We start from the raw sequence: 19,220 nt of genomic DNA on the forward strand, positions 1-19,220 counted from the left end.
CTGAACAGGTGGTGGCACAGTGGATAGAGCATCGACCTGGGATGCTGAGAACCCTGGTTCGAAACCTCAAGGTCACTGGCTTAAGCACAGGCTCATCCAACTTGAGTGTAGGGCTACCAACTTAAGCATGGGATCATAGACATGATCCCATGGTCGCTGGCTTGAACCCAAGATCACTGGCTTGAGAAAGGGGTCACTGGTTCAGCTGAAGCCCCCCAGTTAAGGCACATTTGAGAAAGCAATCAATGAACAGCTAAAGTGATGCAACTATGAGTTGATGCTTCTTATCTCTCTCCTTTCCTGTCTGTCTGTATCTCTCTGTCTCTCTCTTGCCAAAAAAGAAAAAAAAAACTAAGAAAAGATCCAACTACATATTTTCATTAGTTCCTAAGTCAAGCCCCAAACCACTGACCACCAGTTTTCTAAGAAGGTATATACCATTAATATCTTTTTTTTAATTAATTTATTTATTTTTATTTTTTACAGAGACAGAATGAGTCAGAGAGAGGGATAGACAGGGACAGACAGACAGGAACAGAGAGAGATGAGAAGCATCAATCATCAGTCTTTCATTGCGCCTTGCAACACCTTAGTTGTTCATTGATTGCTCTCTCATATGTGCCTTGACCGTGGGCCTTCAGCAGACTGAGTAACCCCTTGCTCGAGCCAGCGACCTTGGGTTCAAGCTGGTGAGCTCTTGCTCAAACCAGATGAGCCCACGCTCAAGTTGGTGAGCTCAGGGTCTCGAACCTGGGTCCTCTGCATCCCAGTCCGACGCTCTATCCACTGCGCCACCGCCTGGTCAGGCTACCATTAATATCTTAAATATTCACCTGAAAATACCATTCTTACCTTACACAATCCTAATTCAAATGGTTTCTATTTTAACAGGAATGATCACCTAAGGTCACAGTGTTGAATGACTAAATACTAATGGTTCAATAGATGCATAATTTTGTCTCTATCAGTATTCCTCTGGTTCTGATATGGTCAGGGTTCTTTTTTTTAAAATTTATTTTTATTTATTTTAGAGAGAGAGAAAGGGAAAGATACAGAAACATTGATCTGTTCCTGTATGTGCCCTGACCAGAATTGAAACCACAACCTTTGCATATCAGGACAATGTCCTAACCAACCATGCCATCAGGCCAGGGCAGGTCAGAGTTTTAAAAAGCTACTCAGGACAGATATACAAGGCAAGTTTGTCAAGTTTCAGATAAACAGAGCTAGACAACTAAATGATTAATGCAAATTAAGATTCAAAAGTCTCAATCAGCTTGAATAATGAGCTGAAATCAAAATGAAATTTTGGATGGGAGCTGTAAAGCCTTCCATTTTAAGTTAAAAATCAAGTTACATAGCCTGACCTGTGGCAGCATAGCAGATAAAGTATCTACCTGGAATGCTGAGGTTTCTGCCAGTTCAAAACCCTGAGCTTGCCTGGTCAAAGCACATATGGGAGTTGATGCTTCCCGCTCCTCTCCCCGCCCTTCTCTCTGACTCTCTCTCCCCCCACCTCTCTAAAATAAATACAATTAAAAATAAATTTTAAATCAAGTTATATAAATATATAATTAGAAAACCAGAATTAAAATACTTCCTATAAAAAAAAGAATTAAGCCTGACCAGGCGGTGGCGCAGTGGATAGAGCGTCAGACTGGGATGCTGAGGACCCAGGTTCGAAACCCCAAGGTCACCAGCTTGAGCGCGGGCTCATCTGGTTTGAGAAAAAAGCTCACCAGCTTAGACCCAAGGTCACTGGCTCAAGCAAGGAGTTACTCGATCCACTGTAGTCCCACAGTCAAGACACATATGAGAAAGCAATCAAAGAACAACTAAGGTGTTGCAACGCGCAACGAAAAACTAATGATTGATGCTTCTCATCTCTCTGTTCCTGTCTGTCTGTCCCTGTCTATCCCTCACTCTGACTCTCTCTGTCTCTGTAAAAAAAAAAAAAAAAGAATTAACTCTAATAAGCTCAACATAAACGACTTTTGTGACCTTTTACTAAAAAGATGAAAAATAATCATAGGTTGGTTTTATTAACATCATAATGTGTCCATCAAGGTAAGTATTAATCATACTAGGCTTTGAAATATACTGAGCTTCCTATCAAGGATCAACACTTAGCAACGGTTATGTTATCAAGATTCCTACACTAAGTAGGAAAGGTTAAAATGACCTCTCTGTATCTTTCACAGTAATGTTGTCTGAGGCTCTCACACTTACCAAGTAATGAATGTAAAATGTACTATGTAGCAGCTGTTCTTGAAAGCAGTCTGATCGAATCTTATTTCTTAGCACCCTTTCAATGTACTTCTTGGTCTGAGTATTGGTGCTATAGATGATGAGAAGCATCACCAGGTCAAAAGTCTATTTTCAATAAATATACAACAGGAAAATAGTTCTTAATAAATCAATATACAACGAAATAGCAGCTCTCAACTTCTTTCTATTAAAACACAGAGTGTGTGACACTCATTTGTTCAACATACCCTTGGGAGTATCACTTACATTTCCACAAAACCCAGAAATATTTCTCAGTGAAATAAAGTGCTACAACTATTAATAACTGGTATTTTTTAAGAAAGCACTGGAATATAAATGAAAGTGACATTATTACAGAAGTAATTTTAAATATCTTCACATTTACTAAAGAAAAAATTAAACCACTTGCCAACTTCAGTATATATTTCCAATATTAGGAAAATTACTTTGTAAAAAGTTGGAGACTATAAATATCTGTCAGTATGAAAAAGGTTGAATACATTTATGACAGTCACTTTCAGAACATCATACAGCCATTAAAAATGAGACTATAATTTTGACAAAGACATTCACGACACTATGTAAAAATGTTTTATAAAAGCAACCTTGTCCCTGGCCAGTTGGATCAGTGGATAGAGCACCAGTTCGGTGTATTAATGTTCCGTGTTCAATTCAAGGTCAGGGCATACAGGAGAAGCGATCATCTGCATCTTTTCCCCTCCCTCTCCCCCTACTCTCCCTCTTCCCCTCCCACAGCCAGTGGTTCCATTGGTTCGAGCATTTGCCCAAGCGTTGAGGATAGTTTGGTTGGTCAAACACATCAGGCTTAGGTGCTAATAAAGCTTGGTTGAACATCAGCCCCAGACGGGGGTTGCCGTGTGGATCCCAGTGGGGCACATGCAGGAGTCTATCTCCTGTCCTCTCACTTAAAAAAAACACACAAAAGAAAAAACAAAAAAAACCCTATAAGCCTGACACACTACTAGATAGAGCTGGAATGCTGACGACACCAATTCAAAACCCCGGGTTTGCCAGGTCAAGGAACATAAGAGAAGCAACTACTACAAGTTGATGCTTCCTACTCTTCACCACCCCCTCCTCGCTCTAAAAATCAATAATCTTTTTTTTTTTTTTTTTTTTTTTTTTTATTCAGTGAGAGGAGGGGGGAGGCAGAGACAGATTTCCACATGGACCCTGACCAGGATCCACTGAGCAAGCCCACCAGGGGGCAATGCTCTGCCCATATGGGGTGTTGCTCTGTTGCTCAGCAACCGAGTTCTTAGAACCTGAGGCAGAGGCCATGGAACCATCCTCACTGCCTGGGGCCAACTGTCTCTCTCTCCAACCAAGCCATGGTTACGGAAGGAGAAGAGAGAGAGAGAGAGAGAAACATGGGACATCCGTACGCCCGGCTGATGCTCTACCACTATGCCAACCAGCCAGGGCCAATAAAATCTTTAAAAAAAAGAAAGGAAACCTACAAGATGATAATCATAGTAAAATAATATGCATTTTTAATTTATTAATTTTAGAGAAAGAAAGGGGGAGAGGAAGAGAGGGGGGGGGAGAGAAAGAGAAAGATAGCAAGATCAATTTATTGTCTCAGTTATTTATATTAGTGGCTTCTTATATGTGCCCTGACCAGGAATGGAACTCAGAACATTGGTGTGTCACAGAGGTCGGGAACCTTTTTGGCTGAGAGAGCCAATGAACGCCACATATTTTAAAATGTAATTCCATGAGAGCCATACAATGACCCGTGTACCTTATGCATTATCCAATAAAAATTTGGTATTGTCCCGGAGGACAGCTGAGATTGGCTCCAGCCACCCACAATCATGAACATGAGCGGTAGGAAATGAATGGATTGTAATATATGAGAATGTTTTATATTTTTAACGTTATTTTTTTTATTAAAGATTTGTCTGGAATTCCTTGTTCTTGGTTAGGAAGAATAAATATAATCAAAATGGCCATATTACCCAAAGCAATATACAAATTTAATGCAATTCCCATCAAAATTCCAATGACATTTTTTAAAGAAATGGGGCAAAAAATCATCAGATTTATATGGAACTATAAAAAACCCCAAATAGCCAAAGCAATCCTAAAGGAAAAGAATGAAGCTGGGGGCATTACAGTACCTGACTTCAAACTATATTAAGGGCCACGACAATCAGCATGGTATTGGCAGAAAAATAGACACTCAGACCAATGGAACAGAATAGAACCCAGAAATAAAACCACATATATATAGTCAAATAATTTTTGATAAAGGGGCCAACAACACACTATGGAGAAAAGAAAGCCTCTTCAACAAATGGTGCTGGGAAGACTGGAAAGCCACATGCAAAAGAATGAAACTGGACTACAGTTTGTCCCCCTGTACTAAAATTAACTCAAAATGGATCAAAGATCTAAACATAAGACCTGAAACAATAAAGTATATAGAAGAAGACATAGGTACTAAACTCATGGAACTGGGTTTTAAAGAGCATTTTATGAATTTGACTCCAAAGGCAAGAGAAGTGAAGGCAAAAATTAATGAATGGGACTACATCAGACTAAGAAGTTTTTGCTCAGCAAGGGAAACTGATAACAAAATAAACAGACAGGGAATGAACTAAATGGGAAATGATATTTTCAAACAACAGCTCAGATAAGGGCCTAATATACAAAGAACTCATAAAACTCAACAACAAACAAACAAACAATCCAATAAAAAAATGGGAAGAGGACATGAACAGACACTTCTTCCAGGAAGAAATACAAATGGCCAACAGATATATGAAGATGCTCATCTTCTTTAGTTATTAGAGAAATGCAAATCAAAACTACAATGAAATACCACCTTCACACCTGTTAGATAAGCTATTATTAACAAGACAGGTAACAGCAAATGTTGGAGAGGCTGTGGAGAAAAAGGAACCCTCATACACTGTTGGTGGGAATGTAAAGTAGTACAACCATTATGGAAAAAAGTATGGTGGCTCCTCAAAAAACTGAAAATAGAACTACCTTATGACCCAGCAATCCCTCTACTGGGTATATACCCCAAAAACTCAGAAACATTGATACGTAAAGACACATGCAGCCCCATGTTTATTGCAGCATTGTTCACAGTGGCCAGGACATGGAAACAACCAAAAAGCCCGTCAATAGATGACTGGATAAAGAAGATGTGGCACATATACACTATGGAATACTACTCAGCCATAAGAAATGATGACATCGGATCATTTTTAGCAAAATGGTGGGATCTTGATAACATTATACGAAGTGAAATAAGTATTGTATATCAGAAAAAAACAGGAACTGCATTATTCCATACGTAGGTGGGACATAAAAGTGAGACTAAGAGACATTGATAAGAGTGTGGTGGTTATGGGGGGAGGGGAGAGAGGGAGAGGGAAAGGGGGAAGGGGAGGGGCACAAAGAAAACTAGATAGAAGATGACAGAGGACAATCTAATTTTGGGTGATGGGTATGCAACATAATTGAACAACAAGATAACCTGGACATGTTATCTTTGAATATATGTATCCTGATTTATTGATGTCGCCCCATTAAAAAAATAAATTAAAAAAAAAAAAAAAGATTTGTCAGCAAGCCAGATGCAGCCATCAAAAGAGCCACATCTGGCTCGCGAGCCATAGGTTCCCAACCCCTGGTGTATCAGGACAACACTCTCACCAACTGAGTTATCCAGCCAGAGCCATAAAATTCCATTTTTGTAAAAACAATATATAAGTCCATATATGTATAAGAGTGAACATGCCTGTACTCACACACACATACAACCTATGCAAATATAGGGGGAAAATTTAGAAGAATGATTTTCCTTAATAACTACCATATGATCCAGCAAGTCTACTACTGAGTATTTATCTGAAGAAAACAAAAACACTAATTTGAAAAGATGTCTGCATCTCCAGCACTACTTTCAATGCGATGACATGAAAACAACCTAAGCATCCACCGATGGATGAATGGATAAATAAAATGTGGCATAATATATACCTTGCCATTTGCAACATGAATGGACCTTTAGAGCATTATGCTCAGTAAATAAGTCAGACAGAGAAAGACAAATACCACACTATCTCACTTATTTGTGGAACCTAAAAATAAACATAAAACAAAAAACCCAATCTCATAGATACAGAGAACATATCGGTGGTTGCCAAAGGCAGGGAGTGGGGGAAGGACAAAATGGGTGAAGGTAGTTTAAAGGTATTAATTTCAAGTTATAAAATAACTGATGAGGATGTAATGTACAGCATGGTGCCTATAGTTAATAATATTGTACTATATATTTGAAAGTTGCTTAGAGGGTAGATAACAAGAAAAAAAATTTGTAGCTGTGTGGTGATGAATGTTAACTAGATTTATGGTGATCATTTTGCAACATACACAAATACTGAATCATTATGTAGTACACCTGAAACTAATATGTTAAGATATTTTAATGAAGGTTATATGTTCTAATTAAAAAAAAATTACTTGTGACATTGATCACTTAAGGCCCTTTTTAGACACCAAAATTGGGGATCATTGGAACAAAACAGAATACAGCTATTAAAAATGACACTAAAGACAATACAGAAGTATGCAAAAAGCTTATGACATAATAGCAATAGAAAAAATCAGAATGCAAAATTATATTTATACAATGATTAGAAATCTATAAAAATAAGTATGCAGGTGATCAAGAGTCATGCAAAAAATAAAACAGTTGTGTTAAGAGTATTTTGACTCCACACACACACTAAAAATTGACCTTTTCATTGCTTTATTCAGTATTTCAAAAGCTTTAAAAATAGTCATCCAATAATTAAATAATCCAACTAACAAAAAACCCACAAAACAAAACAGATTCCAACTAAAAAACAAAACCCTTAAAGGAAACTAATTAGTATATAAGAAATGGAATCATCTGGCTTCTTGAGAGAAGAAAATATTTCCAGAATTAAGACAGATTCAGTACCATTATCTTGACAGTGGATGGATTAACTCTGGTCTGGTCTACACGGGCAAAGGGAAGTAAAACATGGAATGACACTATCCTGACAATTCTTTTAGGTGGGAGGAAGGGCAATCAGACAGATATAGGGACTGGAATGATGACACAGGTGAATCCAGGCTTTAACTTCTCAGAAGTAGGGACTTGGCTTCTTTGACTACAACTCACTATACTTGTTTGGAATGTTAATATTTTCCCTTATGAATATTTTAGGCTGATTTTATTACCAAAATAAATGAGTAGGGACGACCATCTGGCAAGTCACCCCTCATATTACCTTCCTCAGACAGCTAATTTTTATTAAAGCAGATAGAGGAGGCACAGAAGGGATGATTGGAAAAAAGGAAGCAGAAAAAAAACCCCACTAGCCAATGTCACTAATTTTAGAACTTAAAGTTCATAATACATGAACATTACCTTGTGTTCAGACTCTGGGGCAATGCATTCAATAGCCTGGAAAAACAAAGGTCACCTACATCAAAACACATTAGCAGAACATGTTTCACCTTATTCAGCATGCCCTGTTCTCTTGTGAACCAAACTACCACCATCTATCACTTCTACTTGCATGACTTTTAATAGTTTTATTTCTGGCCCTGGCCGTTTGGCTCAGTGGTAGAGCGTCGGCCTGGCATGCGGAAGTCCTGGGTTCGATTCCCGGCCAGGGCACACAGGAGAAGCGCCCATTTGCTTCTCCACCCCTCCCCCTCTACTTCCTCCCTGTCTCTCTCTTCCCCTCCCGCAGCCAGGGCTCCATTGGAGCAAAAGATGGCCTGGGCGCTGGGGATGGCTCCTTGGCCTCTGCCCCAGGCGCTAGAGTGGCTCTGGTCACCGCAGAGCGACGCCCAGGATGGGCAGAGCATCGCCCCCTGGTGGGTGTGCCGGGTAGATCCCGGTCGGGCGCATGTGGGAGTCTGTCTGACTGCCTCCCCGTTTCCAGCTTCGGAAAAAAAAAAAAAAAAAAAAAAAAAAAAAAAAGCAAACAAGCATATATGAGTTAACTCCATGATGATGTTTGTTTTAAAATTGAGCAAGTTTTAAAAGTGAGTATTTAAAAAATTATAGCAGGTTGACTTTGTAGGAAGCTGCATAATGTCAGTGATAGGCGTGACTGTCACTCAGCATTTCTGCACAGGTCTTACCATTGCCCTGAGAAGGTAACTGTGTAACTGTTGGCTCCACAAGTTATTCTTTTCATTATTTTAATCTACCATTGCAGAAAATGATTAATGTCTTTTAAAAAATTAAAATCTAAAGATATCCTAAAATTTACTTTTTGTTTTATTTTTACATATAAGTATTTATGGTTTCAATGGTCTGAAAATATCCCTTTTCTGTCAATTTTCATTCAAAACAATAATTAGCTGTTTTTTGTGAGACTGAGATGACTTTAGAGAATTAGCAAAGTAAGAATTAAGACTTATTCTGTTGCCAAAATTATTCATTACAGCTATGAATAATGAAAATTGCTTGTTAGGGTTAGGAATTTTCAACTTTTGGAACAAACTATTTATGAGGCACTACTAAGAAGCAGACTATATTAAGACCAAGGCTATATTACATTGAGGATGGGCTTCATGTATTTATAAATGCTCCTTTGGTATAAATTCTAAAATTTCCTTTTTATGCACTTTAATAGAGTCTTGTATGAATTAATGTTTTTCTCTAGAGGTGGTTTATTTCAAAAGATTGTTTCAGTACATTTATTACTCAAGTTCCATTGCTCTTACAATAATTTTTCTTTTTAAAAGTTTAATTTACCTTGTGTATTTAGTGGTCATAAAATTTTTTCTATTAAAAACAAAATCTTTTTTTTTAAGAGTTTTATTTCAACTTACCTTCGCTTACAAATCTGTCACTAATTGCCACCCACTTCCTCTTTAATGTTCAAAGTTCCAAAGATCTCACTCACCTTAATCCAGGCTTCTGAAATGGTTTTCTCATATCTAACAGCTGACTTTATTACATCAAAGAGAAGAAAAACACAGTCCTTGCTGTTTTCTTGATTTCCTGAGGAACTAAGTAGCAGAAGGGGGAAAAATCATTCTTCTACGTAACAGAGAGGAATCTGTAAGATCTGGGTTCCTGTTTACTAGCCATGTACCTTGGAACAAGTCATACCTTCATGTGCAAAATGGCTAATACTCATATGCCAATCTATTTGGGATTCATGTGACTAGCCAAGAGAATACACATACAAATCATATATATCTGCTCACAAAAATTAAGGAATATTACAAAATGAATATGAAGCGATAAAATATCCCCTAATTTCTGTGAGCAGTATCTATGTACATATATGAATTGAAAAAATGTACAGTATTACATGAATATAATATTACCACCATTACTTATAGTTGTAAGTATTAAGATCTACTGCCCTGGCTTCAGGATAAATGTCAGAAAACTTTCCTTGCCTATGTAAAAGTAAGAATAGTAACAGTTGATGAGCTTATACCTTGTTCGTCCTTTATTTTTCAACTTGCTTTGGGAAGCCTGCAACCTTGATGGCAAAATACAATGCTGCAGATCCAACTTCTCCCGAAGTTCAGAAATTACCTGCGAAAATAAATATTAGCTATGTGTTCTGCTTGTGCACAGTAGATAGGAGGTACAATCCAGTCTCTCAAGATAACTGTAACAATCTCCTGAAAGACTAAGGAAGTAGAATTGTTAAATGTTAGACAAGGCAATTTGAAAAAGAGTTGCCTAACCAGGCGGTAGCACAGTGTCGGCCTGGGATGCTGAGGACTCAGATTCAAAACCCCGAGGTCACCAGCTTGAGCATGCTTACCAGTTACAGCATGGAATCATAGACATCACCCCATGGTTGCTGGCTTGAGCCCAACAGGCATGAAGCTCAAGTTGACTGGCTTGAGCAAGGGGTCTCTGGCTCAGCTGGAATCCCAAATCAAGGCACATATGAGAAAACGATCAATGAACTAAGGTGCCACAAATATGAGTTAATGATTCTCATCTCTCTCCCTTCCTGTCTGTCTTTCCCATGCATGCCTGCTCGCTCTCTCTCTCTATCTCTCTCCCTTTGACGAAAAGAGAAAGAAAAGAAGGAGAGTTGCTGAAAATAGCTAATGAAAGAATAGTGTCATGCCCTTCAAAATTCTGGAACTTGAGGTATTATACTGAAATAGCAAATATAACCTTTAGCAGCTTATACAGAACAATAAAGTTGGTTAGTAGTTCCACTCTCTCTCCTGAATACCATCTGGACTAATGAGCATTATCAATTAGTTTGGGAATGAGAAGAACCATTAGAACTTATTAATTTAAATAATTTATCTTCATCTAGTTTAGTCTTTTTTATTTATTTTGTATTTTTCTGATGTGAGAAGCAGGGAGGCAGAGACAGACTCCCGCATACGCCTGACCAGGATCCACCCGGTATGCCCACTAGGGGGCGATGTTCTGTCCATCTGGGGTGTTGTTCCATTGGAACCAGAGCCATTCTAGCGCCTGAGGCGGAGGCCATGGAGCCATCCTCAGCGCCCAGGCCAACTTTGCTCCATGGAGCCTTGGCTGCAGGAGGGGAAGAGAGAGATAGAGGAAGGAGAGGGGGAAGGATGGAGAAGCAGATGGGCGCTTCTCCTGTGTGCCCTGGCCAGGAATTGAACCCGGGACCTCCACACAACAGGCCAACACTCTACAACTGAGCCAGCTAGCCAGGGCTAGTTTAATCTTTTTCAATTGCTGAGTTTCACAACGGCACCACTCTCTCTACACTCTCTAGGATCTAGCACCCTACTGGTATTTGTTGGGAAATAATAGGTTACCTCAAGTGCATCCGTGGCTGTTATGGAATGAAGAATGAATTTGATTATCACAGGTAAGTCGTCCAATTTGACTGATGACAGCTTACTGATTACCAATTGGCGGACCTAAACATGAAATGCACAAAAACCTTAAACAGTTTCATATTAATACTTCAACCTAGTACTAACTCGGTAGGTAAAATTACAAAAATCTCTTCTCGCCTGACCAAGCGATGGCACAGTGGATAGAGCATCAAACTGGGACACTAAGGACCAGGTTTGAAACCCCGAGGTCACCAACTTGAGCGTGGGCTCACTAGCTTGATCGTGGGGTCACTGGCTTTAGCCCAAAGGTCACCGGCTTGAAGCTCAAAGTCGCTGGCTTAAGCAAGGGGTCACTGGTTCATCTGGAACCCCCCAGTCATGGCACACATGAGAAAGCAATCAATGAACAACTGAGGTGCCATAACAAGAAGTTGATGCTTCTCAGCTCTCTCCCTTTGTCTGTCTGTCCCTCTCTCCCCCTCCCTTTCTCTCCTTTTCTCTTGCTAAAAAAAAAAAAGAAAAATCACTTCTCATACTCAGTTTTCTCACATGTAATTTAGGAAGAAAAACACCTTGTTTTATTTTTTCCCAAATCACAAGCTCTCAATTGTTAACATCAAAGCTTCTTGTGATAAATGCATGTTATGACCTTACATTTTGGTACCTGAATTTTCCACTGGCTAGAGGAAAGCATAAAAAATTGTCATGCCTGCCTGACCAGGCGGTGGCACAGTGGATAGAGCGTCAGACTGAGACGCGGAAGACCCAGGTTCGAAACCCCGAGATTGCCAGCTTGAACATGGGCTCATCTAGTTTGAGCAAAGTTCACCAGCCTGGACCCAAGGTCGCTGGCTTGAGCAAGGGGTTACTCAGTCTGCTGAAGGCCCACGGTCAAGGCACATATGAGAAAGCAATCAATGAACAACTAAGGTGCTGCAACGAAAAACTGATGATTGATGCTTCTCATCTCTGTCCGTTCCTGTCTGTCCCTATCTGTCCCTCTGTCTGACTCTGTCTCACACACACACACACACACACACACACACACACACACACACACACACACACACACACACAATTGTCATTCCTATGGGGAATAGTTTGAAAATATTCAGGCAGTATAGATTACCACTTAAACTTACTGCTTATAACAGAGCAGTGATTCTATCATAATATGGCACAGGAAATTCATTGGAAAGAACAAAAAAGATCAAATGTCATTCAATATTGTTTCAAGAGAAAAATTTCATTACATACAACTGCTCCAAGGCAATAATTGACTGACACTGGTTGTGAAAGGTGAGAAAGCTAGCTCTGCTTCTGGAGACCAGAGCCTTTTCTACCTTAGACAAAAGCTGTGGGTCAAGTTGGAGGCTGGAAAGGACATCCAGGATGGGCACGGTGAGTGAAGTATTCTCTGTTAGAAGGTCACTGTGAGTGGTAGAAAAAAGAAAAGCCATACAACTTTTAATAGAACTGGACAGATAACAACTTGGGAAAATCACTCAGAGTATTAGAAGAAAGAACATACTTCCCATCAAATTTGTTTATATGTTTCATTAAAATTTTTTCTGGTTAAAAAAAGTCATACTAAAATAAAAATTAAAAATAAATAAACAAACACATGGTCATTATAAAAAAATCAAACAACAGAAAAGAAACAATATGCCTTCCTCCTCACCATCCCCACTACCCAGAGGTAACCCACCATTGAGTTTGATGTATAGTCTTCCTGAGATAAGGGGGGAAAAAACCTACAATTACAATGACGTGTGATAAATATGATAGATGCCTGTGCAGGATGCTACAGGAGCACAGGGTACAGAAGGAAAGGACAGTGACAGATTCTAAGGCTATGTAAAAGGACAAGCTGGGATTAAGCAGGCAAAGTGGATGGCACAACGCTATACCCAGCAGGAGTATCCTGCTCAAAAGTACAAAGGCAAGAAATCACTGAACATTTTTGGATAGCTTTGGAGACAGCTAGAGAAAAAAAAGCATTACAAACCAAATTTTTTTAAACTCCTACTACTAGGATAAACAAGAAGTTTCATTAAAACAGAAACATTGTTACATAAGCATTGTTCTCCCCTTCTTAATTATTGCTCTACGAATTACTATTTTTCACGTAAATGATAGTAAGCAGTGAGTCTTGGCAATGGGATCTGATACAACAATGTGCATTTTAATGACTTGGTTAGGGATCAAAGAATGTAGATGTTTAATAAGCTCCACAAATGATTTGGATGTGCAGTCATGACTGAGGACCTCTTGGGTGGAGGAAATGCTAATGAAACAAAGGGATCATGTTTAAGTCTCCACAGACCAAATTCATACACCAGGCCGAATATTCACAACAGATATACCTTTAAAAGAAAACAGCCTGACCAGGTGGTTGCTCAGTGGACAGAGTGTCAACCTGGGATGTTGAAGACTCAGGTTCAAAACCTTGAGGTTGCTGTCTTGAGCACAGGCTCATCAGCTTAAGTGCAGGCTCATAAGCATGAGTGTGGGGTCACCAGCTTGAGCGTGGGATCATAGACATGACTCCATGGTTGCTGGCTTGAGCCCAAATGTCGCTGGCTTGAAGCCCAAGGTCACTGGCTTGTGCAAGGGGTCACTGGATCAGCTAGAGCCCACCAGTCAAGACACATATGAGAAGCAATCAATGAACAACTAAAAAACATGCAACTACGAGTTGCTGTTTCTCATCTCTCTCCCTACCTGTCTGTCTGCCTCTGTCTCTCTCTCACTAAAAAAAAAAGTATACATACTCATTATTAGAATAACAAGTCAAATGCCAAAGCCCACTCATTATAGGTAGGTATCATCTTCTTAAAGGAACACGTTACTACTACTCTTTTCATACTGCAATGATAAGGTTCCCAGAGTGAGCCTTGTTTAGGATGGCAACCAGGTGCTTACTCACCTGAGTTCTTTCCCCACGTCAGCATGCTGGGAATCCCCTACGATCTCAGGTAGGCTGGTGATGAAGTCATGCTGAAGGTACACTGGAGCAATACTGATCAGCTGCATGATCTTAGTGGTGAGATCCTGCAGTGGAGGAGACTATTAGAACTGGAGCCTATTCCCAGAGTAGAGAAAGACTTCCTACTTGTGAAGTATAGACCTGGAATTATTTTGTGTAAAATATGACATCTACACACACACTCAAGCTCAAAGTCAAAATTCAGAGCTAATTAACCCCAAAATTTTCTTTTTTTTTTTTTAAAGATTTTATTTATTCATTTTAGAAAGGAGAGAGAGAGAGAAAGTGAAAGAAAAGAGTGGAGGAGCAGGAAGCATCAACTCCCATATGTGCCTTGACCAGGCAAGCCCAGGGTTTCGAACCAGGGACTTCAGCGTTCTAGTTCAGCACTTTATCTACTGCACCACCACAGGTCAAGCCAGAAATTTTCATACTGGGGTGGTAAATAGAAAAAAGAGTAGATAGTATATTATGTATATTATCCAATTGGTCTATTATATACTTCATTTCATTTAACATTCATAACTTTAGGGGGTTTCTGCAACAACTCCCATTTTTAAAATGTGGAGATATATGTTGCTCAATGATAGACAAATGGCAGACCTAAAATTCCAACCCAGATGAGATTCCAGAATTCATATTCTTCCAAGTAGATTTAGTATTGGAATATCTAACAGAAACTAACAAATGATTTTAAGAACTCTGAAATGAAATGAACCTTAAGCACTAGGCTCAAAACAGATTCAACTTTACCAAGGTGTTTGATAACAAATAACAATTGCAAATACTTTCTGCCCTGGCTGGTGACTCAGTGGATAGAGTGTCGGCCCACCGTATGGACATCCTGTGTTTGATTCCTGGTTAGGGCACACAGAAGATGCGACCATCAGTTTCTTCTCCCCTCCATCTCCCCCTTCTCTCCCTCATCCCTTCCTGCAGCCAGTGGCTCCATTGGTCCAAGCATAGCCTCAGGCACTCAGGATAGTTCTGCTGGTCTCAGTGTCAACCTCAGCACTAAAAATAGCTTGGTACTCGAGCACTGGCCCCAGATGGGGTTGCAAGGTGGCTCCCGGTCAAGGGGCATGCGGGAGTCTGCCTCTCTATCTCTCCACCTCTCACCTAAAAAAAATAAAAAATAAAAATAAGATAAATAATAAATAAAAAACCTTCTGAAATTTTCTTCAATACACTAGTCACCCCTCATCTCCAGTGGATGCCTGAACCATGGATAATACCAAACCCTATATATCTATGGCTTTTCTAATAATACATACCTATGATAAACTTTTTTTGTGTGTGTGTGTGGCAGAGACAGGGAGAGTCACAGAGAGGGACAGATAGGGACAGACAGACAGGAAAGGAGAGAGATGAGAAACATCAATTCTTCTTTGCGGTTCCTCAGTTGTTCATTGATTGATTTCTCATATGTGCCTTGACCAGGGGGCTACAGTACACCGAGTGACCCCTTGCTCGAGCCAGCGACCTTGGGCTCAAGCTGGTGAGCCTTGCTCAAATCAGATGAGCCCTCACTCAAGCTGGCGACCTCAGGGTCTCGAACCTGGGTCCTCCGCATCCCAGTCCGACGCTCTATCCACTGCGCCACCGCCTGGTCAGGCTACCTATGATAAACTTTTTAATTTATAAATTAGGCACAGTAAAAGATTAACAATAATAATAAAATAGAACAATTACAATATACTGTAATAAAAGTTATGTGACTATGGTCTTGCTTTCAAAATATCTTATTGTATTGTATTTGCCCTTCTTCTTGAAATGATGTGAGATGATACAATGCCTACATGTTTAGGATGTAGTGAAATGAATGATGCAGATGCTGTGCTGCAACATTAGGCTACTATTGACCTTTTGACATATTGTCAGAAGGAGGATCTATCTGTGTCAGGTGATCCTGGACCATCGAGTCATGATGGTGTCAACAGTTGTATGTCAGGAGCAGAAAAATTCAAAAGTTGGGAAAATTTAAAATTTTCTTACCATGGTTGACCACAGGTAACTGAAACCACAAAAAGCAAAACTGCAGATAAGTGGAGACTACTGTTTATAAAAAAATTAAAACATTTACAGTGAAGTGCAGTGGTTTGGGATCTCATCACTTCTGAGAAATAAAACACAGTAATTATGTTCTTTGAAAAACTAAACTTCTTTCCAAATATTTAATGTATTTGATAAATGATAGCTAGCCATCATAAGTAGGTAAATTTCTTTTTTTTTTGAGAAACTTAAAGGGTGAAATGCCTACGATTCTTAAATTATCAAAGCTGAAAAGTTAATGGATAGATTTTAAAAAACGTGAATTTTTCTGTTTAGAACACGATGGTGGGGGACATCCTGTGAATTCCAAAAGTTTGTTTAAGTGTGGAAAATGTGGTCTCTAAATCTCAGAGTCAGAAAAAGTCCCAAAGCCTACCTTGCTATCTACAATGCTGTCAAGCCATTTCAGTTGACTGATGATGAGTCGAGGCATGTTGATTCCATCACTGTTCGTGCTGAAATGTTAGGATAAGAGAACAAGGAACTTAGCCTTTCTGACTTACACAACAGCAAGCATTTTAGCCATTAATGAACATTTACTGAACAATTACTATGCCTTGTGCACTGCGCTAGACAAATATGTGAAACAAAAAAGTATAAGCAGCCTGACCAGGCAGTGGCGCAGTGGATAGAGCGTCAGATTGGGATGCAGAGGACCCAGGTTCAAGACCCTGAAGTCGCCAGCTTGAGCGCGGGTTCATCTGACTTGAGCAAAGCTCACCAGCTTGGACCCAAGGTTGCTGGCTTGAGCAAGGGGTTACACGGCCTGCTGTAACCCCACAGTCAAGGCACATATGAGAAAGCAATCAATGAACAACTAAAGTGCCACAACAACAAAAAATTGATGCGTCTCATCTCTTCCTTCCTGTCTGTCTGTCCCTATCTATCCCTCTCTCTGACTCGCTCTCTGTCTCTGTCCAAAAAAAAAAAAGCATGAGCTATATGCTTATATACCCTGAGAAAAATGTCTGCAATAAGAGGCACTAAACAGTTAACCATGGCTACATCTGGGGACTGTATACAGAGAGGGAAAGAAAGGTCTGGAGAGTATCTGTTATAAACAATTTTAAAAAATAATGGTAGCCCTGGACAGATAGGTCAGTTGGTTAGAGTGTCATCCTGAAGCACAGAGGTTGCCAGTTTGATCCCTGGTCACAGCACATACAGGAACAGATCAATATTCCTTTCTCTCTCTCTCTCTCTCCCCTTCCTCTCTCATTAAAATCAGTATATAAAATTTTTTTTAAAAGGTAACAAACTTTTAAAAAGTAAGTAAGATGAGTATTTTCTAAAGGTGAAAAGCAGCAATGTGGTAAGCATACTGCTATGAAAATGTGGCAGGTCAAATTATATTGTTTGTGAAAGTATTGAAAACCATTTATAGGTAAAAAATGTTGCCTCAGTTGTTATTATTTCCCCAAAATGACCTTCTCTGCCTTCCTCTCAACCTCCTATATCTGAAATTTTGGACCATCTCCAGTTTCTTTTCTAGACAGCACTCTCAGTCTCTGTTTACTACCATCAAATTTAACTGCTAAAAAAGATTTAGCCAGGACCTAAAGTATCCAGTGTGAGCCATTCAGACAAATCACAAATTTTTGAGGGTAAATCTCCAAGCTTATTATTATTATATTCAAAACCCTGAAAAAATACATAGGAAGAAAATTAAAATGACCTATAATCCTGTCTTTCAGAGGATATCCATTATTGATATACATATATATGCCCTGGCCAGACAGCTCAGTTGGTTAGAGCATTGTCTGATGTGCAGAGGTTGTCGGTTCAATTGCAGTCAGGACACATACAGGAACAGATCGATTTTCCTGCCTTTCTTTCTCTCTCTCTAAAATCAATAAAAATAAAAAGATATGCACATATACGTGTATGTATATGTTGATGTTTTAAAAACAGTCCTAGGCTGAACTGTAAATATTGATTTGTAATTTTTTTTAATTAATGCATGGTATTAAATAGTCCTCTTTATAATTTCAATGTCCATATGATATTCTGCTGTGTGGATGTACCTAGTTTACTTAATCATCCTCCTATAGTTGAACATCTCAGTTTTTTATCCTTTTTTCTTACTTTAAACAGTAATCTTATTTATCACTGCTTTTATTCACAATTATTACCTTAGGATAAATTAGGAGATATGATTGAGCATTAAAAGGTATGCAAAAATCTAAGGGTTTTTTTTTTTTAAGTGAAGGAAGGGGAGATAGTCTCCCACATGCACCCTGACTGGGATCCATCCGGTACCACCTGTCTGGGGTTGATGCTCAAATCAACCTAGCTATACTTAGCATCTGAGGCTGACACTTGGACCAACCAAGTTATTCTCAGCGCCTGGGGCTGATGCTTGAACCAATCAAGCCACTGGCTGTGGGAGGGGAACAGAGAGAGAAGGGGGACAGGGAGGAGAGAAGCAGATGGTCGCTTCTCATATGTGCCCCGACTAGGGATTGAACCCAGGACATCAGCATGCTGGGCTGACACTCTATTCACTGAGCCAACTGGCCAGGGCTAAATATAAGATTTTGATATATACAACTTACTTCCTTCAGAATGATTAAACCAATTTATATGTTCACGAGCAATGAGCATGCCTGTTCATTATCCTCAACAAGGGAGATCTTCTGAGAATGGAAAAAAAAAATGTATTTATTGTTTTAAATTTCTGTCTTTGATTATTAATGAAATTGAGCATTTAAAAAAATATTTGGTGCTCTTGTATTTCTTCTTTTTGAATTGTCTATTCGTGACCATTATCTACTTTTCTATTAGGCTTTTCTATACGTTTTTTTTTTTTAAGATTTTATTTATTGATTTTAGAGAGAGAAGAGTGAGAGAGAGAGAGAAAGGATTGGGGAGGAACAACTCATAGTTGCTTCTTCTATGTGTCTTGACTGGGCACACATGGGGTTTTGAACCAGCAACCTCAGCACTCCACATCAACACTTCATCTACTCCACCACCACAAGTCAGGCTCTAAGTTATTTTTAAAGTAAATTTTTTTTTTGAGAGAGGCAAGGAGAGAGAGAGGAGACAAGAACATGGAACTGCTCCTGTATGTGAC

The 19,220-nt window shown here is 39.3% G+C and overlaps 1 protein-coding gene across 5 annotated transcripts in view; it reads right to left on the bottom strand.

Annotated features, from left to right (window-relative positions):
- Positions 1–19,220, bottom strand: part of FANCD2 (FA complementation group D2) — an 84,381-nt gene that overhangs the window by 50,885 nt on the left and 14,276 nt on the right. For all 5 annotated transcript variants that reach the window (XM_066351784.1, XM_066351783.1, XM_066351782.1 and 2 more), the window contains 8 exons: positions 16,521–16,599; positions 14,033–14,157; positions 12,447–12,534; positions 11,080–11,184; positions 9,750–9,850; positions 9,204–9,309; positions 7,709–7,744; positions 2,230–2,373 (listed from right to left, as the gene is read on the bottom strand). In XM_066351784.1, coding sequence (XP_066207881.1) covers positions 2,230–2,373; positions 7,709–7,744; positions 9,204–9,309; positions 9,750–9,850; positions 11,080–11,184; positions 12,447–12,534; positions 14,033–14,157; positions 16,521–16,599 — 784 coding nt within the window. The remainder of the gene's footprint in view (positions 1–2,229; positions 2,374–7,708; positions 7,745–9,203; positions 9,310–9,749; positions 9,851–11,079; positions 11,185–12,446; positions 12,535–14,032; positions 14,158–16,520; positions 16,600–19,220) is intronic.

The sequence above is a fragment of the Saccopteryx leptura genome, chromosome 10 (genome assembly GCF_036850995.1).
Source record: "Saccopteryx leptura isolate mSacLep1 chromosome 10, mSacLep1_pri_phased_curated, whole genome shotgun sequence".
Lineage (NCBI taxonomy): Eukaryota > Metazoa > Chordata > Mammalia > Chiroptera > Emballonuridae > Saccopteryx > Saccopteryx leptura.